Consider the following 25,578-nt stretch of genomic DNA (forward strand, 5'->3'; position numbering starts at 1 on the left):
GGCATATTTTAGTTGGATAAAAACATTTTGAAGGCCACACAGAAAGCAATAAGCAGTTTTTACTCACAGAGCTGACCCGGCTGGGTCCATCCCATCCAGAGCAGCATGCGGCTGAACCCAGCTTTTCACGAGCTGCTGGGGATGGGAGGAGTCCAGCCAGGTTGGCACCTGTCAGCAGAAGCGGCAGCAGAGCCATGTGCCGCTGGGGACTGACCGGTGCAGGCAGGGGAAAAATGCAGCTGAGTCCCTGGCACTCTGACCAGGCTCGTCCCATCTCGAGTGGCACACGGCTCCGCCGCCGCTTCTGCTGGCCAGTGCAGACCCGGCCAGCCTCCTCCCGTCCCCAGCAGCTTGTGAGAAGCCGACTTCAGCTGCATGCCACTTTTCCTGGCTGGTGCTGATCCGGCTGGGTCTATCCCATCCAGAGCAGCACGCGGCTGAAGCCGGCTTCCCACGTGCTGCTGGAGACGGGAGGAGCCTGGCCAGGTCTGCACCAGCCACCAGAAGCGGCGGCGGAGCTGTGTGCTGCTCGGGACGAGACAAGCCCGGCCGGAGCGTCAGGGGCTCAGGTGCATTTTCCCCTTACCTGCACCGGTCAGTTCCAAGCAACACATGGGTCCGCCGCCGCTTCTGCTGGCTGGTGCCGACCTGGCCGGCCTTCTCCCATCCCCAGCAGCACATAGGAATCCAGCTTCAGCTGCATGCCACTCTGGATGGGACAGACCCGCTCAGGTCGGCACCAGCCAACAGAGGTGGCAGCAGAGCCGTGTGCCTCTCGGGACTGACCAATGCAGGTAGGGGGAAAGTGCCGCTGAGCCCCTGCTGCTCCGGCTGGGCTCATCCTGTCCCAAATGGCACACAGCTACTCCTCTTCCCACACGCACCATGTCAGCAACGTCAAGCTGATGCGGTGGGTGTAGGAACCTTGTCCCTTCCCCAGCCCTTCAGCAGCCATTAGGAAGCTGCTGAGGGGCTGGGGGAGGAACAAGGGGTGGGAACAAAAGTAAACAGTGTTTACTTTCGTTTCCCGTTGCAGCACCGCGGGCCACATAAAATGGCTTGGCGGACCATATGTTGGACAAGCCTGCTCTAAAGGAATCCAAGAAAACACCAGAAACACTTTCATCTTATCTAAAAATCTCTCAGCTGGCTGGCTGTCAACCAAACTCAAGCTCAAATATAGGCAAATGCAAATTGCAAGTTCATTTCATCAGTATCCACTTCCTTCTGAAAACTTCAGTCTATTTTACCTTACAATCTCTAGCTATTTCTTTTTTAAAAGTTGAAAAAAAATCAAGAAATCTGGAAAACTAAAAATCCTTTATTTTTCATGCTTTCAACTAACAGGTTGTACTCCCCATATCTTAAAATCAAGCTCATATCAAGATAACACGTCTGTTTTTTCTAATCAAGTAACTAATTTGAAACTAGATGTAACAGCTTCCTTTTAAATGTACACAAATGAGGTTTAAAGATATGCTATAGTTCTGATGTTTACTAGATGCCTGTGGGAAGGTAAGGCAGGGAGACACTTTAGAGACTAGAATGGTTCAGAGGGGCATGACCTTTTGAAGACTACAACTTACAGATGCTAAGAAGGGACTGGCAGAAATAAAAGATGTAATATAAAACAGAGAGGGACAAGTGGAAGGGATGCTGCTAAGTGGATTGATTAGAGCAATTAAGGCTATTAACATCTGCAGGAATTTGGGAACAGCTAGTCCCGGTAATGAAATAAGAAGTCACAATCCCTGTGGAGACCACAGTTAATACAATTTAGTCTACACATGATTCCTTGTTCTGCAAGAACAAGAACACCCCTGTATCTGCAAAGTGAAATTAAGCAGCTAATAAAAAAGTGGAAGCACACAACATCCCATTATATGTCACTAATTCAAGACTGACCTAAATGGGCAGCACTCAGGAACATCTACTGTCCATTTGTTATGCAGTGGCCTATATCAGGGGTGTCAAAGATATGGCAGGCAGGCAGGCTGGATCTGGCCCATGAAGCCCTGTCATCCAACGCATGGTGCTGCCTATGGATGGGGCATTTCCAGACGGAATGCGGTGGTACAGCTACTCCCCCCTTTCTAACATGACAGGAACAGCATATAGGGAATTTTAAGTCCCCAAAGAAGGTAAGATTTGTCCAGTTCCCACCTCCCTTCCACTCCATGCTCAGAAGCATGTCCCTTCCCCATCTCCATCCCTGTCCCCATCCCTGCCTGGTGCTGCCGTAGTCCTGAGGATGGAGGGAGCTCCAGAACCGCTCTAGGTGGGCTGTGTAGGGTCTGGGTTCAGGCTGTGGCAGTGGGTTGGTTCCTCTTCTCTGTCTGGTCCCCTTGAGTGTCCCCCACTAACCCAGGCACAGGAAGGGGAAAGTTGTCTTGACTGCCACAATTGCTGCTGTTCTGTGCAGGCCAGCTGGAGCGGCTCTGAAGGGACATTAGCCATGGCAGGTGGGGATGGAGGAAGAAGGCAGGAGTGGAAAGAAAATGCTTCTGAGCATGGAAGAGAGGGGGAGGGTAGAATTCTTACCTGGGGACTGAAAATCCCTGGCTGCTGCTCCACCAGTTGGGGTTGAGTGGCCAGGGAGGGAGGAGAAATAAGGCTGGGAGCAGGGGGTGCAGCCACCACTGCAGCACTATTTACTGTTCCTACACCAACCTGTGTAAAATCCTAGATCTGCTTCTGCCTGCGGATCTTAGACTGGATCCACATGTGGCATGCAGGGGAGTGGATCTAGCCTCTGGACCTAGTCCCACGGTACTCATCTGACCTGCAAGGCCTAATGAATTTGAACCCCCTGGCCTAGATAAAAATAGACTCAGAGCTTTGATCCTGTTCCTAGTGGGAAAGCATTAATGTTGCAAGTGTTAATATTGCATCATTAATTAGTGTAATTGGGTTTGTGAATCCATGAAAGACTGGGCTTGGGCTTAGGTACTGAACTTCCCTCTATTCAGCATGGCTAAATACACAAGCAGAGAAGCCTAGTAAAGAACACCACCTTTATTTATCTCTAGGTCAATGGCTCTCAACCTTTTCAGACTCAAGGCACCCCTGAATAGACTTGAAGAGCCCACTGGAAAATGCCAGCTTAGTTTTCACTTTTTTTTTTTGCCTATGAAAAATAATTGAGCAGTTTCTTTGTTGGAAAAACTTCAAAAGACCACAACTATGGATTTCTCTTTGGAATCTCGGCAGACAAGGTTCCTTGGGTGAATCTGATATCTTTTATTAGACCAACCCAAATAGATGGAAACTAATTATTAAGCAAGCTTTCAGGTTCAAAAACCCCTCGTCAGGCTAAGGAAGTTTCAGCAGTTGGTGTGCGCTCTTCCTGGATGGAATCTCTGGATTTATCTTGTGAATCATGTTTGTAAACTTAATGTTAACATTGTGTGGCACCCTTGAAAGGATCTGAAGGCAACCCAGCATGCCCTGGCACCCTGGTTGAGAATCACTGCTTTAGGTGGAAAAACAGAAGTAGTAATCAGCCACAATAGTCTGAAGTCAGGTGGAACATAGGACAGGCTAAAGCATAAAGCTGGGAGAAAGCCTTTTTTCTGAGATTCTACAAATCTGCTGCCCTACTTAAGTACCTGTGAAGTATGCAAGATAGCGATACTATTAGCACATTTTATCTGAGTTGGCTCATTCAAGTTAATTCCCATTCGCTCTAAGGACAAGCTAAGTGTATAAAGGGCTGTACCACTCTTCTGACTGATTGGAGTCGAAACCTGGGACAAAAACCTTCTCAAACATGACTTCTATTTTTAGCCTTAGACTAAATTCCTATTTGAACAGGACAAATCCATTGTCCCACACAAAGTACCTGTGAAGGATCCAAATTAACACTTTGGCTGAGTTAACTGACATTTAAGCCTTGCCTGTTTTGATGGGAATCATACCTCAATCAGCCCCAGATTAAACTTTTAGCTGAATTATGCAGAGAGGGATATTTTTTGTAGGTGACAGTCCAGTTGGTCAAATGCTAGAATCCTCAGATGCTGAGGAAGTAGGCTGTCACCAACAACAGCTTATCCCTCTCTGAACAAATTGGTCTAAGGCACTACCCTCCCTGCCTTCCATGTGAACAAAGCCTGGAGCTCTTCAGCCTAGTATCACAATTCTCAACCAGGGCACTGTGGCATCCTGGAGTGCCTTGAGATCCTTTAAGGATGCCATGGAGTACCACACTGTTAGCACTGTTAGATGCAAAAACCCCCACGTGAGTCACAAAAACCCAGAGACTTCAAACAGAAAATCAGTGCAAAAATGTTCTGACCTCTTGTGGTCCAAGTTCTTTGCAAAAGAGGAATTTGCTGTTGTTTGCCCATAGCCTTTACTCATTTTTGACTCATTAGCAATCCTTCACTTCAAGGATGTTCACTACCACAGCTCATTGATGGGTCTTGAGGCGACTTAAGAGTCCAATCCTTGAGCCATAGATGTGTCCACAGAAATTGCAAGCCTTTTCACAGGGAAGACTAGGGCATAGGACAGGATTCCTCTTTTTTCTTCCTCTGCTCTCTCATCTCTACTTTGAGGGCAAGATGCTTTACCTCAAAACAGGCTGCTGCTTGGTGGATGTTGTGGTGCCACTGGAATCAGTTTTCAGCCACCTCCTCCCAGCCCTCGATGTTGGCAACTGTTTTCTTGAGGTATGCCTTCAATGCATCCTTGTAGCATTTCCTTTGGCCACTGCAAGATCTCAGGCCACAACTAAACTGGGAGTAGAGTACTTGGCTCTGGGAGTTAGGCACCTGCACACAATGCCTGGTTCAGCAAAGTTGGTGCTTGAGGATCACCAACTTAATGCTGGTAACACTGACTTCAGCAAGGATGCTGCCATTTGTACAGTGACCTTCCAAATTGATGCAGAGGATTTTCTGGAGGCATCACTGGTGATACCTCTCCAGAGAGATGACAACAGTAAATCACCCACATTTCATATTCATAGAGGAGAACGGGGATGATAACTGCATTGTAGACCTGGATCTTAGTTTCTTTCTAGAGACTGCAATCAGTAAAAACATGCCAATGCAATTTCCCAAAGGAAGACCTTGCACACGGGATCCTGTGTTAGGTCTCAATGTTCATTCTCTGAGAGAAGGCTACTGAGGTAAGGGAAGTGCTTGACTAACTTCAGGTTCCTCCCTCAACAGTAGTTTGACCGGGGGGAGAGGGGAGTCACATTCATGGCCTGGAGCAGGCTGATAGAGTATTTTAGTATTCCTGAAGTTAAGAGGGGGGCCCTAAAGTTCAGTAGGCTTCTGCAAAGAGATCCAATGCTGTCTTTAGGTTTTCCTCGGTGCATGCAAGGATGGTGCAGCCATCGGTGTATTGAAGATCAAGAATGGGTGTTTTGAGTCCTTTGGTCTGAGCGAAAAATGTCCCAGATTGAAAAGCCCTTTGTTGGTTCAGTAGTCAATGTCAGTTCCAGAAGAGAGGCTGCTCTCAACAAGAACCAGGACTGTCAAAAATAAAACTAAATAAATAAATAAATGCTAAACAGAATTGGAACAGGGACCTTCACTGACCCCAGTTTGGATAACAAAAAGATGTGTTTCCAATTTGCTATAAAGAACGGTTGCAGTTAGCTGGTCATGAAGAAGCCTCAGGACCTTGATGTATTTTTCAGGGCATCCAAATCTGGCCAGTACTTTCCACAAGGCTTCACAATTAATGGAGTCAAAGGCATTAAGTTTGCTCAATGAAGGCCACACACAAGTCCTGATGTTGTTCCTGACACTTTTCTTGGACCTGGCTGGCAAGAAAGATCATGTTAATTGCTCTGTGGGATGGTCTGAAGCCACAATGCAGCAGGAGTTCTTCAGCAAGAGGTAGAAAACAGTTAAGGAGGATGCAAGCAAGGATTTTCCCTGCTGTGAGAAGGAGGGCAACACCTCAACAGTTCCCACACACATCTTTCTCGCTTTCTTGAAGACTGTCAGGATGTTGGCATACCTTGGCTCACAGGGATCTCCCCCTTGTTCCAAAAAAATTGCTGTAATTTATCCATACTTTTACTCAAGAGTAAGAGCTGACATTTTCCAAGGAGTGACTTAAGTCTAATAAGCAGTGGCTTGAGTCCAAAGAGGCTGAGAACCACTGGCCTAGCAAAAGAAAGATAGAGATCCAGTGGCTGAAGCCAAAGTTGGGTAATTCAGACTAAACATACTGTTAGTAATTTGCAGTGGTAAGAATAATTAACCATTTTAACTGTGACAGGGGGCACATTCAGGGCCAGGTCTCAACCTCAACCTGCCCACCTGTCTACGTGGGGCAGTCCGCCCAGTCTCTCCTGTCACGACTTACTGGTTTAATAAACTGTTGTTTTAAATGGAACGCTGCCCATTATAATGCCCCGATGCCAGGGGGCGCTATCCACAGCTCTGTACTGCCCCTACACCGTGGCCCACGCCTCGCAGATGGCATCCAAACAAGTTCTTACACTTTGACTTGAACTTGGCCTCTCAGCATCTGAGAACTTCTTGGAGTCTTCCTCTAACCCAATTACGCGGCCTTGACATGACTGAGGACTTACTGGGGTCGTGACTTGCCCTGACTCCTTGGCTGAGCCACACACTTGGCCTCCGGCCCAACTGTGACCTCAGGCATCCGTAGACTAACCTTGGCCTGTCCACCCCCTACCCGGGGCTTCAACTTGGGCCCTACACCTGGGGCCTTTCAACTATGCTCTCTCACGAGGGCCTTCACTGTATAGCTGACATTATTACTCAGAGAGTTGGCCTACGTGCTGCCCTTCAGGCCATCCCTTCAGCCCTACCCAACACCTGGACTACGCACAGTTCTTCGGGTTGCATCGACACCTCCTACTCTGTGCAGGCCGCCTCTGTTCTCATGCCCTCTCCCTAGAGCTACACTACTGCCCCCTCTCTGAGGCCACACAACTCCCCCTCACACCGGGGCCTCTGGGGTCTTACACCCCTGTGGGGCTCAGGTGGCTGCCACTGTGCCTGGCCCCTGTGCCTGATCCTGAATCCAGGTAAACCACCACGATGTGGGGGCTGGGGTTTTAAGGCACCCCTTCCCACCTTTCCCTGGGGTGGTAACTGGCCTGGCATTTTCTGGGGGACTGTACCGCCACAAACAGCCCCACCAGGCCACCCATCTGCAGCAGGGTGCAGTTTTGAGTCATGCCCAGGACCAGGAGCCTTCTGCCATCCCCATAGCTCCTGCCCTTACCTACAAGACGTTCCTGAGCAGCAGCTCAGCCAGATGCTGTCTCCTCAACTGCTTGCAGCAAACTGCTACTTCTGCCCTGTGGGCCTAGACTTAAAACGGCCGCCTTAACGGGGCAGGCCTGTACCTGCTGGCTGCCTACTCCCAGCCTTAAAGTGGCAGGCACCCAAAAGTGCCCTGCCACAGTAACAATTTACCAAAGATCATTCTGGATTCTTTCACTGGAATTACTTTAGTCAAGCGTTCTCAAAATATATTTCTAGTTCAAGCAACAATTAAATTCAGGAAACTCCAATGGCCTGTGTTACACAGGAGGGCAGACTAGATGATCACAATGATATTTTCTGGCCAGAAAAATATACACAGATGCAACACATCTTCTCCGTTAGCAAATACAGTACCAGATTCGGTGTAAAGGCCATATGTATTTGCAAAAGCAAAATGCTTTAACAGCTATGCCACTCATTTTAATGATCTTTTCCTTAGAAGAATTACATGCATTAAAGAAAAAAAAACAAAAATAAAATCTAGTATTCAACTTTCATTTTTGCTTGATTACTTAAAGGATAGATTCTCACCTCAGTCAGGGGGCATGAATGCAAAATGCAAAGATATACACAAGGGGTCAACAACCCCTAGCCTATGCGCCAGGGCATGGCATGCAAAGGCATTTTGCTTGGCATGCATGCCTTGGGGTGGACGGTGGATAAGGGGCTGGGACTGTGCTGCCACAACAAAGATTGGGCCCCTCGCAGCTTCCCTACTACCCACCCCTGGCACACCAACATTTTATAAGTTGAGGTTGAGGTGTTTCTGGCACTGGCCAAGCACGTAGCTAACCCCTGATGTATACCATTGTCAGCTAGCTTAGCTAACAGCAGCACAGGCTAACTATTAAAGTATGCAAGGTCCTTACCCCATTTGCCTACCATAGTTACCCAATCTAGTTAGACTGGAGTAGTTCAACTGCAGTTCTGTTTACAAGCAAGTATGTTTTTGGTGATATCTGTTATTGGACCGAGTGCATAGTAGGAAGAAACAATAGACTTGAGAGGGGACAGTTTGTGCCCAATAGCAAGACCTTTATTTCATTTTTAAATAACTTTAAAGTGTTTTTTTAAATATAATTAAAAATATTTATTTAAAAATAGCAAGGTGTATATATTTTTAAAAGTTAAGTCAAATTTAAAAATTATCAACTAAAACATTTCAGTGGATTACAGGCTTTGAAAGTACTCTGTTTTGTAAAATCTAAAAAGTATGGTTCTTGGAGATTAAGGGAACATAGCTGGGAAGGAGAAACTATGCACACCATGAAAATATTCTCTCTCCTCTTAGAAGTACTACTCAGAGCAAACAAATCACATGTTTGGGGAGGGCTGGTTCCCCAGTTTTGTAAGTACAGAATACACTGCATCTTTTTACTGCTTACTGATCAGAATTTGTGTTACAGCAATAAGAAAGTAAGTTTTGGGGGGTTTTTTGTTTCTGTTTTTAATTTTACAGAAGTATGAGAACTGGCAGAGGATAATGGGTAAATGTAGTATTCTCAACTACTATCAACTCCTAGATAAACTAAACTTGTATAGTTCTCTACTGACAGCATTCCTTTGAAAAAGCAGCTAGTGGGAGTCAAACTTCTGGTCCAACTCACTCCAGCAGAGATGTAGTACAGTTATTCACTGTACCGTTCCTAAAAAGATGCATTCTGATTTGCTTATAAAAATGTGTTTTACATTTCTCCATTCAAAACTACCAAACTTTTTTTCCCTCCAAAAGGTGAACTTAATTTTACGAACAACAATATTTCAGATTGTCTGATTCTATTTTTCTCCTCCACTTCAGACCACACATAAGGTTAAGCCATCCAGAAGTGTAATTGGCTAACATCTATTTCACTGGGCATAATGTAACATGCCAGCTGGAATTTAATTAGCTCAAGATGCCCTTATCAACTAGCCACAGTTTCCTTTCTCACAGTGGTAAGGCTATGTGCCAACTGCCTCAACAACAATGGAACAATTTTAGCTGAAACTAAGAAAGGCCCAATACGTTTAATTAAAAAGCTGATCAAATATTGTTTGAATAAAACAAAAGTTGTAGAGTTTGGCTTTTCTGGTAAAGGTTTGCTGAACGAACAGATGTTTAAACAAGGACTGCAGAAAGCAAATCAAAACTGCACATTAACTGACCACAAAATGCTCTAAAAAAACATTTCATATACTACATCCTCAAGATCATTAAAATTCTGCTAGAGCTCTCCCCATTCTGAAAGGAGAATTCATATCAGAAATACACTAAATTGCAAGCACTACAGCAATTTAACTTGTGTTATTACACAACTAGCCTATTCCTGGACTCCATCAATTAAAAGAAAAAGAAAAAAAAGACTAGCCTAGCCAAAAGTATCTGCACTCCTCCAAGCTGTACAAGGCACCACAGCATAACAGATACTGCGTCTATAAAAGGTCACTCAAGTCACAGAAAAGGCTGGCCCATCCTCTGTCCTCTCATTAAAAACTTCCAGAACTATTACCCTGATAAACGAACCTTCAAGTTGAGGGTTGGGATATACATATAAAATTGCTTTAAAAATTTGTATTTTAAATAAAAGCCCATCTATTGGCCTTCAGAACATTTTACTCAGCTAACCAATGCTCAGTTCAAACGATCCCCTCTCCCTAAAAAACGTAGAAAAACTTCTCAAGTTTGTTCAATACAGTCATCTGGCATCTTTTCCAAGATCCTGCCTGCTGTTTTCTGAAATGGGCAGTGCAGTGTCAAAACTGCTCTTGGAAAGGGAAGTGATAAGACATAATAATAAGTGACCGTCAACCAGGGTGCCAGGCACCCTGGGGCACTATCATATTCCTTTGAAGAGTGCCCCAAATTGAGAGGAGATAAGGGAGATAGATACAAGATAAGCAGATAACTGCAGGCTCAGTTCTTTGTCTAGCTGATCCCCACCCCCACTGCAAACAAGTAAGCACTAAAATACAGGCATCCCACATCTTATGCACATTTAACTTGCGTGAATTCAACTATACGCGGGGGGGGGCTTGAATCTGCATGCGGCGCTGCCACTTACCTGGAGGCCCGGCCACCACCACGCTGCCAGCGGTGACTGCCTCTGACTCCAAAACCTCCCGCCGCCACCATGGAACCGTGCTCAGAGCTGTGTGGCCAGCCGCCAGGCGTGGTGGTGGCCAGGTGGCACGCAGCCATCCCCACCACTACCCTGCGCTGCGCCGCTGCTGCCGGCTGCACAGCTCTACGCATGGCTTCACCGCGGCGGCAGGAGGTTTTGGAGGCAGAGGCAGTCACCACTGGCATGGTAATATGCGATTTCACTATACGCGATTTTCGCCTTTACGCGCTTCCTTTAGAATGTAACCCCTGCGTAAGATGAGGGATGCCTGTATATACATTTGTGTTTGAAACTTGGTGCCACTCAATTCAGAAAAGTTTTGAAGGGGTGATACAAGTCCAGTGAAGGGTGCCTCAAGTCCAGTGAGGTTGAAAACCACTGCATTATATGGTCCCTCATAATTTGGAGGACCATAATTCTGAATAGCTTCTGTGGTAGCAAATCAGAGTTTTTGAAGGCCAACAGCCAGAAAAATCAACTAAGCTTGATCAGACCCCAAAATTAGTATAATTCATTAATAAATTTAACAATAAATTAATCAATTTTAAACAAAATGTATTTTGTTAAGATCTACTAAAAATCTGACATTCCTGCCTATACAGTTCAAAGAAAGCTTAGATTTTTTATGCCATGTTAAAAAAAAAAAAGATAACCTGGACTTAAAATTGCTCAAGTGTATTTCCTCACCATCCAAACATTAATAAGGGAAGAAGTTGAGGCAAGATCTTTAAACACATGTAGTAGTTTCCAAGTTTGCATACAAAGACTACATGGGACTGTCCAGTCCAGCCACTTGCAGTCTGAAGGTTCTCACCACAATTTACCAGGTGGTTTGAAAGGTCATGATCTAATTGATCCCGACTGATCTTCCATAGAAAACTTGCTCAGTCAAATTCAGAACCCAGGAGGTAGCTCAGATGTCTAAGCAATTAAAAGAATGAACCACAGAGCTAAAACACAGAAGTTAATGCTAAGAGGAGCAGCATTTAAAAAGCTCCGCTGCAACTGAATTTAGGGTATTTCAACACACCAGACTGCAACAAGAGCTAGCTTGGATGTAGGAAGCAATCCAGCTGCATTTAACACCACCCCCCCACTTAGCTAACATACCCTGTTTGTCAACTCTCTGGGTTTAGCTGTTTAAATGTTTGGCTTTACCAAGATGGCAGCAGTTCTGAGAATTCACTTTAGGTCAGGGGTAGCCAACCTGTGGCACAGGCAGCCTCTGTGTGGGGAGCACAGCATATGAGGGAGAAGACTGGCAGCATAGTGGCAAATAGAGCAGGGAAAAGAAAACAGCGCTGGAGATGAAGCAGAGAGCACTGGGCAGGAAGCAGAAAGCTAAGCAGCCTAGCAGGTAAGGAAAAGGGATCAGCATAGCCCATGGGGAGGGTACAAGGCTAATGTGTGGCACACCTGCCAAAAAGATTGGCCCCCACTGCTTTAGGTAAACTTTATGCACTCAGGTTTTCGCCAGAAAACACAGGCACCCAGGTGATTAGGTAGAGGCTCTGTGAATCGCTCACTCGGATTCTAGGCAGACAAGGTTCTTTGGACAGATGTGGTCTCTTGTATTAGACCAACTAAATAGTTGGAAACATTGTTCTTTGCAAGATTTCGGGCGCAAATACCCTTCTTCAAGCATAGAGAGAGTCAGGCACAGGGACAGTCACTTGGATCCTGCCACCCAAACACCACCTAAACTGCAACTTTGGTGTCTAAGTCCCTTTTCAAATCTGGGTCCTGCATCCCAACATAAAGTAGATTCCATTAGTCTCAGAGGATTGGGGCCCTATGGAAGTGCACGGGCCTCCCCGGCCCACAGTCGGGTCACCAGGGTAAACCGAGATCTGTGGCCAGGGTCCTGGAACTGGAACCCGGAATAGCCCTCTGGCTTGCCCTAGGCCAAACTTCCGGGTTGACCTGGGATCTGGCTGGGCTCCTGGGATCCGGCTGGGCTCCTGGGATCCCCCACATTCTGAGCAGAGGGAACCGGTGGCCAAGTCCACTCGAAAGGGGTCGCTGGGTACCGACCCTGCGGCTCCATGTACCTGTTGGGACCCTACAGAAGTGCACGGGCCTCCCCGGCCCACAGCTGGGTCACCAGAATAAGCCTGAATTCATGGCCGGGCTCCTGGAACTGTGACTCCAGGGGAGCGAGCAGATGGGTTGATTGCTCAGAGAAGTGCAAAACTAGACAGAGACCATTTCCCTTGAGTAGAACAGGCAGCCTGGTAAGCTCAGACAGCAAACACAAGTGTACAGAGTTAAGCTGCAACTGTTAGATGTGTAGAGGAAGTAAGATACAACATGGTATCATCTGGAGAGAAAGCGTCTTCCAGAATTCCCAGTAAGATTTCTAGGGTTCTGCTAGGAGGAGTCCAATTGGTTAAATGTAAAACATACATCAAGGCTATTAGTACATAATCTAAACACTAGGACTAATTACACACTCATGGGAATTACTCAAACCTTCATAAGAAGAACAGGATGCCAGGAGAGACCATTTCCATTTGTAAAGGAGACTCTTAAGTAAACTCTTCAGGAGAAAAAGTTAAACTTAACAGGAAAGTTCACAAAAATATACCCACTAATGTTACTGAAACAATTAGCTATAAAATATTTGAGGGTTGTTGCCATTAAAACACATACCTCTTTCAAAGAATGTCAACCTGAAAATATACGGACAAGAAAAGACGACTCCTTCTCTCAATGGAAAGACTATTACGAAGTGTCCCATTTGAGTACCGGACAATGCTGAAGTAAACTCATCAAAGCTAGGATGGCACAGCATGCCAAAGTGGCAACACTAGCAAAAAATGTTGACAGTATTGACAGGACATAATGAGACTAATGACCCAGGGTGTGCTGAAATCACTGACGTGCATAAACAATAGAATGAATACAAATCTTTAATCCCAGAGTTGCCAACAACTCAAAAATGACTGCAGCCATGCAGTTAAAAGCATTAAAGAAAACTAATGCTGCACAGAGCTACCCTGGAGCACCAGAGAACAAAAGAGGAAATTGGGGGAAAAATTCAAAGACTACAGAAACTGTTCAAAGTATAACAAGTCTGCAGGGGCAGTGGAGAGCTGGAACTGCCCTACATGGCTACAGTTCTGAACAGGGACCTCCAAAGATGACTGCAGTCAGTAAGGAACAGAAACAGCCTGTTCTACAGGGTAGTTCTGAAGCTTTGGCAGGTGTAAAGAGGAGGTTGGCTCACCTAGGCTTCAAACGGCCAAGACTTTTTGCAGACCTAGAGGAATTTGAGCCCAACATGCTCGTTTCTGTAACCAAAGAATAAGGAATCCAGTTTACACGCTAGCTTTTGAAGGAGAAGTCTATGGGTGGGTCACCATTTTGACGATGGGAGTGGGAGCAAAGAAATTTTTCTTGCCAACACCTGAATTGGCTACTTAGGCTAGGGCAGCATAATCACAACCTTTGAGAGAAGTGGCATCAGGGAAAGCACTGGTCCTATCCCCATGACTTATGAGGGAAGGAAACTAAAGAAGATAGGTCTTGCTCAGAAAAACTGAACAATGGACTCAGGAGATAGAAAGAGATGCCAAGAAAAAGAGGCAAAGAATAGGGTGTATAGAGGAAACAAAACAAGATAGTGACATAATATGTCCACAGAAGATTTTATAGTCTGTATTTCACGTCTCAGGCTTTAGGAACAGATTTTAATGCTTGTGAATTGGCTATTTTAGGAAATATATATGAAGATCTGTGTGTCAACCGCATTTGCACCATACAAATCTCTGTCAATACTAAACTACAATTCTCTATTACTGTACCACAATATAATCTTTAGTATGTAAAGAAACAATTTTAAATACTAAACACTATACTGTTTCAAAATGACAAGGCCTCATCTTAAATGCATGCACGCGTGCATGCACACACAGAGCAATAAAAGCAATGGACCCCTCAAGTCCAATTCTATCTGTGTGACATACTTGCTCTCCTTTTATGACAAATGTCTTAGCTAAAATTTGCAACAAAACTTACCATAAAAGACCATGTTTTCTGACTGAAAATTTCCTATATAATGACTGTGCCGCGTACAAATTCATATATGTTGGGATTTTGCTTCAAAATAAGTCTTTTGACTTGGAATTATATAATAATAGAAATTTAGGGTTGGAAGGGACCTCAGGAGGTCATCTAGTCCAACTGCATGCTCAAAGTAGGACCATCCTCAACTAGACCATTTCAGTCAGGGCTCTGTCAAGTCAGGCCTTAAAAACCTCCAAGGACTTGACAGAAACATTTTATTTTGAGTTTCAGCAACTGATAATGAACAAACACATCAAAATTCATCCCTCTGAATCAAAAGGCCACTTTCAATAATTCAAGTCCAACATAAAGGCCTTTTGATAACTTCTGACAGAGCTGATTGTTCAAATTTGGAACACAGGATGTTTGAATGAAATACAGTAAATGAGGAATATTTGTAACTCATTGGATCCATCAAGTTTACAGATTCTATCTGAGCAGAAACACAGAAACCGAAAACCACAGCATGCGCCCACTGGTCAGGTTATTCTCATCTCCAGACTCCAGCCACATCTAGAGTGGAATGTGACACCCATAAGAGCAGCGGACACTGAAAGACGAGTCAAACCTGAACATCTGAGATAAACCAACTCGTGACTACCCGACAAGGATAGTCAAACCTGACACGAATTAGTTACACTCCTTAATGTATTCTTTCTAAAGAAGAAGAAATTAATTTAGTGATGGTAAAAGTAATACCAAGACCCTTGGCGACTGACTGAACTCACCTATGAACTCCTATATAGGCTATGAGTCTCACAGTATAGGTAAGATGAAGCGCAAGCTTTTTCTGAATGGCTCAGGTACCTCAACACACAACTTGTATTGAGAAAGTCTAGTTTGGTCTTCCTGCCCATTCCACGTTTGGCTTCTTTAGAGACCTCCATAATAAACAGAGATATAGCACCAGGCCAGATCTCTAACCCAAGAGATTATTCACCAATTCACTGCTGTTTCTAAACGTTGTTTCCACTAACTTTCACTACATAAAACATTTCCCCTTTAGCTTTCTTACTCTGCCGTTGAAAAAGATTCCCAAATCTCTTCCTTTCATCAGCTCCATACACGTTCCCCATTATATATCTGTGCTCTCCTTCCTCACCCAGCATGCAGAAATATCTTGCTTGCTTACTTACAAGCATCCTGCTTTGTCCGATACATCTGTATCTGATAGATGCTATTGGCTGGTTATGTTTCCCTTTTATTTCTAATCAAAACTCAGCATTTTTACTAATAAAGTGGCATGAAATCTTGTCTACTAAAGAACTGGAAATAAATTATTACTAAAACTTGAAAAATTCACTCATTCCTGGAGGAATCTTATCTACAAGCCAGCTACAACAAAATGACTCTCTCTCAATAAATGAAAGCTTTAATTCCTAGATCATACAAAGGCAAAAATTACACTTGGTTAACATTAGAAGTGTGAATCACGCCCAAGTCTGAAGACTACTCCAGCCTCTGCCAAAAAGGACGAGTGGGGAAAAAAGAAAAAAAAAGAAAATTTTTGTCAGATACCGTTCTGATGCTATTCAGAAACACAAACAGCAGCAAAAGTAAGGGAAAAAAGGGCAATTCCAAGACATTGCTGCTTGGGAAGCTACAAGCAATACAAAGGACAAGAACTAGAGTTAGTTAGAGGACTGAAACTAAAAACCTAGAAGCATGAATGGGAAACCACCCATTCATTCTCACATTAAAGCAAGGTAGCTTTGGGTAAGCTTTTGTTAAGGGTCTATATAGTGACTACCACAATAAGGCCCTGTTCTATGACAGGTGCTCTATGCTATAAATATAGGGCATTGCTACACAATAAATAAATAAGGAACATTAGCAAGTCTACCTCCTAGCAACCAAACAAGCTGGAGAAAAGTGGGCTTCAAATTTATGACAACTAAAATATTAGGCCCATGTCTGATAAGAAGTTCCCAAAGCAGGGAAAGCAGCATCCTAGAAAGGACCCAAACATCCTCCCTTTTCTCAGCCTCCGAGATAAAGAAAAGGAGACAGGCTCTCACCTAGGCACTGCCCAGAAACAAGGGGCTCTCCAGACTGGAGAGCTGGTTGATTCCTTTAGAACAGGGGTGGGCAAAATGTGGCCCACAGGCCACATGCAGCCTGCCAAGCCATTCAATCCAGCCCACAGGGTCCCTAAAAAAATTTAGAAAATGTTTATTTATCTGCCCCTGGCTGCCTGTCATGAGGCCCTTGATTGCTTGCCAAAACTCAGTAAGTGGCCCGCCATCCAAAATAATTGCCCACCCCTGCTTTAGAAGCTAGTTAGGAAAATGGACACACACACACACACACACACACACAAAAAATATAAAGAGGAAGGGGGAAAATGCATTCAATTACAATAGTTTGGGAGAAGAGCCAAAAGAAGATCTAGAGAATGAGTGGATGAACACAAGGCGGCAGACACTGAAGATGACAGGAGGAAAAACAAACAAACAAACAAACAACACACCATGGTCTCTAACAGTGGAGGCCACACTTTTGACAGCTGTGACACAAATGAGCCCTGCAACCTCCCCAAGTGTCACTCCAATCCCCTTCCTCTGACTGATCACCAGCCACACTTCTCTTCTGTTCCCTGCCCTATGCGCCCTGCTCAGTCTGCTGCTGTGATGTGCCCCACACAGAGGCTGCCTGTGTCATTTGTGGCTGCCTCTGATCTACAACAGGGGAGAAAAAAAAGGTTTAATACACAAACAAGTGGAAGGCAGGTTGGAAGGTTATTTGGAGACAACCAAAAGCAGTAGCAAGCTACATTAAAAACTACTGAATACTTAACTGATAATGTGTTATAGTTAAATGCAATATATTTGTATGCTTACCTTGCACAGGGTCTGGCCTTACAGATGCAGCGTCTGATGAAGTGAGCTTAGGCTAATGAAAGCTTATCGATCTCCGATTTAGTCTACAAGGTGCATCTCTACCCTGCCTTCTGCCTAACTTCAGACTAAGGGAGCCAACTACTTCTCTCTGCTTACAGACACTGCTATACCAATACTGGCATAGCCCTGATGCAGGTTAAAAAAAGTTTCATTTATTTAATTAGACCAATTTAAAAAAACAAAATGAATGTAGTTAAATCAGTGCAAACCCCTAACACAAATGGATTTAAAATAAAATCAATTATTTCACCTGTATTTGATCATTTACCAACATAAATTGCTTTACAGTACGTGAGTTATCTACACTGAGCTACTTAAACCAATGCTGCAATTTGAAATAGATTTCATTTAACTATTTAAATATTTCCCATTTAAATAACCCAACCTTCCTTAGGATAGTAGATGTTGAGTGTAATGCTTCAAGCCACACCTGCTGGTCATTGACCACAAGGATGAAGATTACTCTTTTTTTTTTTTTTTTTTTTTTTTTTTAAATCTTCAAAGAAATGGCAAGGTGGGGTTGTAGTGAGGGTGTTAAGTAAGCCTTGACTAAGTCTGAATTGGTGCCTTGCATCTCACAATAGCCTGCTGAATTTTTTTCATTACTAAAATCAGTTGCTTAAAAACTTTAGACCTTTTTTTTCCTAATAATACTAACCATTTAAGTGTAATTTGTTTTTTTTACTCCACAATGAATTCACTTTGTAAAATATCTTTTTTTTTTTAAGCTAAAAGCACAGAAAACAGAAGTGTAAGCTTTTTATAAATGTTTCAGGCAGTGAAACAACAGGAAAACTCAACATTCCCAGCTTTTTACTATGGTTGGCATGGAGTTGTTTATGAGTCGTTCTCTCTCCTAGCAGAATGTGCATGCTTACAGAGCTTGGGCTAGATCTGGTAAAGGTTAACATTTCAATAAAAAAATTTAATTTCTGAATCATTATACCCACTCTTACCACATAGAAAGCTGACTTGTTTTTGACTAAGTGTGGGCTAGAGTTCAACAAATAAGGAGAATACTATAATTTTGCCCAAAATAAAGGTCAGATCCAAGAAAATGCCAAAGAGAGGTTAAATGTCTGGTTATTGCTTAAAAACATTTACAATTTCAGTGTTAAGATGCCATCGTTATTGAAGAGGCAAATTCTGAAGTCCAACTCTTTAGTTTACACGTTCTTTTTAGAGATTAACTAAAATAGTGGGGGCCAATCTTTCTGGCTAGTACCCACTAGTTAGCTCCACACTTTCACCAAGTGCCACTCCAATCTCATTCTCCTACAGCTCTGCTTTCTGTTCCCTGCCCTATCTGGCACTGTTCTGCCTGTCCCTTCCCTGATCTGTCACATACCACACAACTTGTGGCACCTGCACTGTAAATTGGCCACCCCGATCTAGAAGCTGCTTGAACTGCCTTAAAATAATTGTATGCTATATATACACTGTCCAAAACCATACTAGTACAGTTGAACACTTATCCTACCAAACTCAGAGAGGATCGCCCTTATCCCATGATACACAATGTGGACTAAGTGACATCAATATTTTATGAAGTGTAATTAATATGAACTTAAACTTCTTTATACACACACAAACTAAACAATCCAATATGCCGAACCACCCTCCCCTACACACTGACTGAATGGAAAGGCAAGATTTTGTTATATGGACTGCTTGCTATAAATTCAGTTTACATATACTGTGAAGAATATGTAAAGAACATGATGTGACATGTTATGCCAGATATCATGTGTTTGGTCAACTCAAAGCTGGATCAGTACATAAAGATGGGCATCTTACTCCTATTCGCTACTAATAGCATACTGCTAGTGTAAAAATAGTTCAAAGCGCTTCTTGAAAAAGTTTATTACATGGACATTCTCTACCCTGGACTAACCAAACCTAAAAACCACAAGCCAAAAAGCAAGGTGGCCAACTACAATGACCTAACGTAAATCTCCATCGCCTGTCCTGGCATTAAGAATGCAGAAGATAAACTGAGATGCTTACCACAATAAGACTTTTCTGGTCTCTGAAAAATAGTGAGGTAAAGGCCTAGCAGACCAGCACTACTGCAATTCTGCATAGGTGTAGGGCCTGGGAGAGAAAGATTGATCTTCACAGCACCACCAATCCCTTCTACCTTTGGAAAGGAGCTTTTCCCTCCTCTCTCTCCCATAATCAACTCCTGAATTAAACTGAAAGACTGGCTCTTACTTTCACTCTGCTCCTGATGGGGGAAGTAAACTTACTCAATGTAGCATAAACACTAACCCCAACACTCTTCTCCTGTTCCTTTGCTTTCCCCCTAATAGGGAATAACAGCTCATCTCTAATTCCAGTATTTTATCTGTTGTCCGCTTTATCACATCCCCATGCATTTTGGCAGGGACAGAGTGAATCAGTTTTAATCTTACCCCCAACCTTTTGAAGCTGACTATGGAGACAGTTTTCTCTTGCCAGTGTACCTCCTAGCAAGAGATACTTCATTTCACAATTAGCCAAGTGATTTGTGGGGCAGACTTGTATGTTATCCCTAAACTGTCAAGCATCAGCCATTGCCTGAAGATGGGAAAATACTGCAGTCAAGGTACCAGCGGCCTGATTCTTCAGCAGTTACTGTTCTCCTTCCTACAACCCCAATTACATATTTTTAAACAAACATGCTGCGAATGCACTGTAAACCACAGAACTGAAGACTGAATTATAGAAATACAATGCAGGGTTCACCATTTATGTAACATTTCACCAAATTTAAATCGAAAAATGGCGCAGATTTTAGGAAGCTAGCTTGGCAGAACTATAATTTTATGCTTTATGCGGGGCAGATAGGGAAGGAGGAAGAAATCATTTTGCTTTAAAATATCCAAACATATGGGGCTACACCAGAAACTGAAACAATAAAAACATGTCAGGCAGCACTTCCTAACACAGCACCCCCACACGCACAAAAGTAATGAAAGCCTGAAGGTATGCAAATCATTAAAAAAATAAAAGTATGCACACCTTCCTTCAGCAGAGATGCCAATTTAATTTGTTGGAGCCAAAACAAATCCATGTTTTTTTCCCCTTCCAGTGTCTCCCCCTCTCCTCTCCCATAATTTCCCACCAGCTGATGCTCTGCAGCTGCAGCAACAACAGTCTGTCTGTAACAGCACAGACATAGGATGGTTCTTAGCAGTTCACTAGCTTCCTTATATTGGAACAGAGAGCACTCACACGTGCTCCGGAGGTGGGGGGTGGAAGGCACTTTAAAAAGCGCAGCTCCGAGAGCTGCTCTACTTAAAGCACTGCCACATCTTGTGCATCAGTGTCCCCCGTGCTTGAAAATGGCAGCGGGGACGCTTGAACGAAAGCTTGTTTGACAAGCTTTCGTTCAAGTGCCCCCCCACACTGTTTTTAAGTGTGGGGACACCGATACACAAGATGCAGAAGGCTGCCAGAGCACGGCTGGAATTGCGGCACATCGGAGCAACGTCGGCACTTGTGTATAGGCGCACAGACTTAGTGAGTTAAGAAGGATTTCTGTAGAGAAGATTGTTTAACTTTGTGTGAAGAAGCATTAGGTGTTTATGACTAGTCCTTTATCAATCTAAAGATGTCCTACAGTTTCCTGCTAAAAGCTATGAATTCCTTTAAATACCTGAAGGAAAAAAAAAAAGTTGCAAGATGTTATGACAAGAAACTTAATTATGTAGTCAGAGAACTGGTGCTTGAGAGAAAATATAAGGCTTATGCACAAGAAATGAATGGATAAATAAATATTTAGCAAAATTGGTAAACATCTCAAACCCCTTCTCATTACCACTCACATTTCAGTGTGGGGCATGAAACAAAGCTGTCAGGGGATTCCAGTGCAAACTAGATGCTTTTTTGAAAGTCATCCTTATACCTGTGGATTAAAAGTTGTTGTACTTACAGTATTTGGCAAATTTAAAAAAAGTCTAGCATATGTATTGGGGGGGGTGTGTGTGTGTGTGTGTGTGTGTGTGTGTGTAGGCTTTCCCCAGAATGTGTGGGGAATGGCCATTTTCTGTCTGTACATACACAACCTGCACTTGTCTAAAAGTTTCTTTCTCCCTTACCACACCAACGAGGTCTGTAGCAATGCGAGGAAGTCTTGTGTACATGCTGAAATCTTGAAAGTTAATAAGCAGAAACTTAGCAAGCAAAAGCCTAAGCAACGTTGCAAGTTTTCATGAGAAGCATGTGAGAATTTCAGTGAGAATTCAGTTAGAATTATGACTTCAGAACTAATAGGCTAAAGAAGACATACAAACTGGACAAATGCTGCTGGAAACGGGTGGGGGGGAAGCAAAGTGAGTCTTCTCAATCAAGGATAGCGAGTTCAATTGGTTCATCATTTCAAATGTGTTTTTCCCGAGAGGAACTGCATTCTCTGTCACGTTCAGAACAAGTCGCACACGTACACACACACCCACCTCCAACGAAACACTGCTCCCAACTGTGACCTTGACACTCTTTTGTAATGATCTTCCTGGTGGGAAGCCAAAGCCTGATGCGAGGCCTCTTCCAGCTGTTTTTTCCAAGTTTCTTACGCTCCCACGACAAGGATTTTGTCATGGGAGTTTCACGCTCACATAATGCTCGCCTATGCATGTGGGAAGGCAGCCTTTGGGGAAAATGCTGACAGGCCTAGCCACAGGATCACAGCCACAGAACAGGTTCTATGCTGCTAGCAAGCTACCCACAGTGCCCCAGCCCTCAAGGGGAAACACCACTGCCACAAGGATGGAGAGGGAGGGGAACACTTCAGCTTCTAGCACTATCCACTCCTCCACCTCTGCCCAGTCTTTGAACAGGACTGCACCTATGCTGAGGGTTGGAGCGCCCTGGGGAGGGCCCTAGGACGCCAAAGGCCATTTATAGACGGGCTCCAGAAGGCAGTGGTAGTGCTTTAATGAGTGCTGAGTGTCACGTGTGTCAGAGCCCTGTGCTGAAGAATGGTGGCAGGGGCACTTTGAACTTGGTTCCCTTTGAACTTAGTTTAAACTGCCCCTGCCACCATTTTCAGCACAGGGTTGCTACGCATGATGACACTGGAGTCTGCTGGAGTGTGGTAATTACAGCATATCAGAGCAGCCACCCTGCACGTGTATAGGAGCCCCAACAGCCCAGGTGAAAGCCGAGGGTGGGAGCACCCTGGGGAGGGCCCTATGACACCACAGCTCATTTACAGGCATGCTCTCGGAAGCAAGGGGAGCACTTTAATTAGTTAACTAAGAGCCATGCTAATTAAAGCACCTGGAGTTTGAACTAAAGCTTGTTGAACGAGCTTTAGTTCAAAGCAGCGCCCTACCACCATTTTTGAGCACCGGGATGCTGATGCACGTAATGCTGGTGTTGGCTGGAGCATGGTAATTCCCGTGCTCCAGCACACTTGATTAATTGAGCCTGCTCCAACGCGCTGTAGTGATGGCGTGTCACAGCAGGCTCTATGCATGTGTACAGGAGCCCCAACAGCCCAGGTGAAGGCTGGGGGCTGGAGCGCCTGCAGACCCCATGGCCCAAGGGAGGGCCAAGGGCTTGAGAGCCCTGGGGAGGGCCCTCGGACACCACAGCCCAGCCGAAGGCCGAGGGCTGGAGAACAGCGCAGCCCAGGTGATGCCCCGGGGACCGAAGGGTGGGGGTCCTGCCCCGACACCGCCAGCAGCGCTGCTCCCAAAGGAGGGTCTTTAGAGAGTGAACGGCCCCCCCGCCTCAGGGCAGCTCCCCGCTCCTTCAGCCACAGGCCGGGAAAAGAGGGCAGAGGGAAATGCCGAGAGGAAGAGGCCAGGCTGCGAGCGGAGGGAAGCACTCACTTTCGTACGGCCGTTGATTTTGTAGTCGCCCAGCTTGCCGTTGCAGTGGCGGATGAGATCGTCCATGCTGTTCATGAGCAGGCCGATGGTGTGGCAGCCGGGCTCCTTGCCCTCCACCCAGGTAATCTTGTCGCCGCGGATGTCCTTGGACGAGTCGCTCTTCTGGCTCACCAGCTGCCCGTCCGTGAAGCGGCCCGTGTGGTGCAGCGCCCGCACCTCCTGCGCCACACGCCCGCCCACCTCCTTGCCCAGGAACTCGTCCACCACGCAGATGCCGTGCTTGTTCATGCAGGGCACGATGTACTCCAGCGCCAGCCGCTGCGGCGCCAGCGCCTTGGTCTGCCCGTTGGGCCGCAGCGCCGCCGCCGCCGGCCCCCCCGCGCCGGCCCCGGCCCCGGCCCCGGCGCCGCCCGCCGCGCCCAGCTCGGAACGGTCCCGGTACAGCTCGGCCTCGGCCTGGCCCACGTGGTGGTTGCCGGCCGCAGCCGCCGGCTCCTTGGCGGGCTGGGGCTGCGGCGGCGGCTGGGGCTGGGGCGCGGGCTCGGCGGCGCCCCCTGCCGCCCCGCGGCACAGCAGCTTGTGCTTCTTCCAGTGCTGGCGCTGGTGCTCCTTGCTGCAGTAGAAGGAGCTGCGGCAGCGGCCGCAGCGCAGCAGGTTCTCCATCTTCCCGCACAGCTCGCAGTACTGCCGGTCCCGCTCGTCCGCCCCGGCGCTGCCGCCACCGCCGCTGTCATTGGCCATGTCCTCCCCGCCGCCCGTGGGCCGCCTCACTGCATCATGGCCGCCCGCCGCCTCGGCTGCCGGCGGGGGGCGCGGCCGGCCGGCCTCGGGGCGCCCGCCCGCCCGCACGGCTGCGGCTCCGCGCTACGGCCGCCGCATCGGGGAGGGCGGGAGCAGCAGCAGCAGGAGGAGGAGGCGCCACTGCCTCTGCCCGCTCTGCACGTACGCCACTTCCAGCCCGGGACGTCAGGTGGCCCCGCCCCGCCTCGCCTCGTCTCGCCTCTGCCTCCTCCCCGCGGGCAGCGAGTGGACGCGAGCGCTGCGAGCCGCGCTTCTCACTGTCACCAGGGTCTCTGGCCGGGCCCAAAAAATCCTCCTGGGCCGCCGGCGGGAGTGGAGGCAGGGCCGTGCTCAGCCCGTCCGCGGGTGCCACAGACGTGAGGGGCTGGATTTCACAGCCCCCTGCCTGCCCGAGGGGTAGGAAGCCAGGTGGGGTGGGGTCGGGTCACCCCAGAGATATAAGCATCCGAGTGTGTCTCAAGGGGGTCCGGAGTAGGTGCGCGCCCCACTTCTGAGAGGGGGTCTAGGCCTGCCTCTGCAGACTGGGGCGCGTGAACACCCTGTGCCTCCTGAGGCACGGTGACCACCAGCGTCAGCAGCAGGGGCATGGCGGCAGCAAGCAGGGACCAGGTGCAGTCTCGGCAGTGTGGGTGGTGAGCGGTGATCGGCGACCACCCACAGACACCACCAGAAAGGTCGGCGGCAACCAGCCAGCCCTGGGGGGCACATGCACCCCCTATGCGCCATCGCCCATGCTTGGATGGTAAAGTTTTTCCTTATATCCAGTCTAAAACAGTCTTCCAGCAGTTTGTGGCCATTAGGCCAGGGGTTACCAACCTCTTTATGCTGAGGACCAGCACCAGAAAGTGGAAGTGACCATGGACCGACAAGCCACAGAGCAGAAGTGACCACAGAGTGGCAAACAGCGGACCAGCCGTGACTGGCATACTGCGGGCACGTAGCCAATGCTTTTTTATATGCGGTATAAAACAAGGGTTGGCTGCCAGTCTGCAGTATGCCAGTCATTTCCAGTCCACGGTTTGCCAGTCCGTGATCACTTCCAGTCTGACAGCCAGCCCTACTGCAGGCTGGCAACCAACCCTTCGCGGCCCAGCACCGGGCCGTGGCCCAGGGTTTGGGAACCCCTGCATTAGGCCTCGTCTTCCCTTGGGGTGCTCTGGTGAACAGACATTCTCCCAGCTCCTAGTGCACCCCCCTTATGTACTTACAGGCTGCTACCAAGTCCCCTCTAAGCCTTTGCTTGTCCAGGCTGAAGAGTCCCATGCCTCTCAGCCTAGCCAAGGCTTTGCCCCCCACCTCTGTGGGGCCTCTAAGGATGTTCTCTGTGGGGACACATGACAGAAGGAGCGATGGGCTAGGTTGTGGCAAGGGACGTTTCAGGTGAATGCGAGGAGCTGTGTCACCAGGAGGGTGGTGAGGAACTGGAGCAGGCTGCCTGGAGAGGTTGGGGACTTTCCATCCTTGGATGTTTTTAAGGCCTGGATGGACAAAGCCTTGGCTGGGATGATCTAGCTGGGGATGGTCCTGCTTTGAGCAGGCGGTTGGACGAGATGAGCTCCTCCCTCAGTGTCTATGTGGTGATTCCACCACCTCTTTGGGTACCCCAGTTTTGTGCTTCACTGCCCTC

General features: G+C 46.6%; 1 protein-coding gene across 1 annotated transcript in view; it reads right to left on the reverse strand.

The window, feature by feature from the left end:
- The window catches only part of EGLN1 (egl-9 family hypoxia inducible factor 1), a 58,207-nt gene extending 34,179 nt beyond the window's left edge, over window positions 1–24,028 (reverse strand). The window contains exon 1 of the mRNA XM_014596716.3: window positions 23,151–24,028. Coding sequence (XP_014452202.3) covers window positions 23,151–23,891 — 741 coding nt within the window. The 5' untranslated portion in view covers window positions 23,892–24,028. The remainder of the gene's footprint in view (window positions 1–23,150) is intronic.
- Between the last annotated feature and the right edge of the window lie 1,550 nt (window positions 24,029–25,578).

The sequence above is a fragment of the Alligator mississippiensis genome, chromosome 1, assembly GCF_030867095.1.
Source record: "Alligator mississippiensis isolate rAllMis1 chromosome 1, rAllMis1, whole genome shotgun sequence".
Classification (NCBI taxonomy): Eukaryota; Metazoa; Chordata; order Crocodylia; family Alligatoridae; genus Alligator; species Alligator mississippiensis.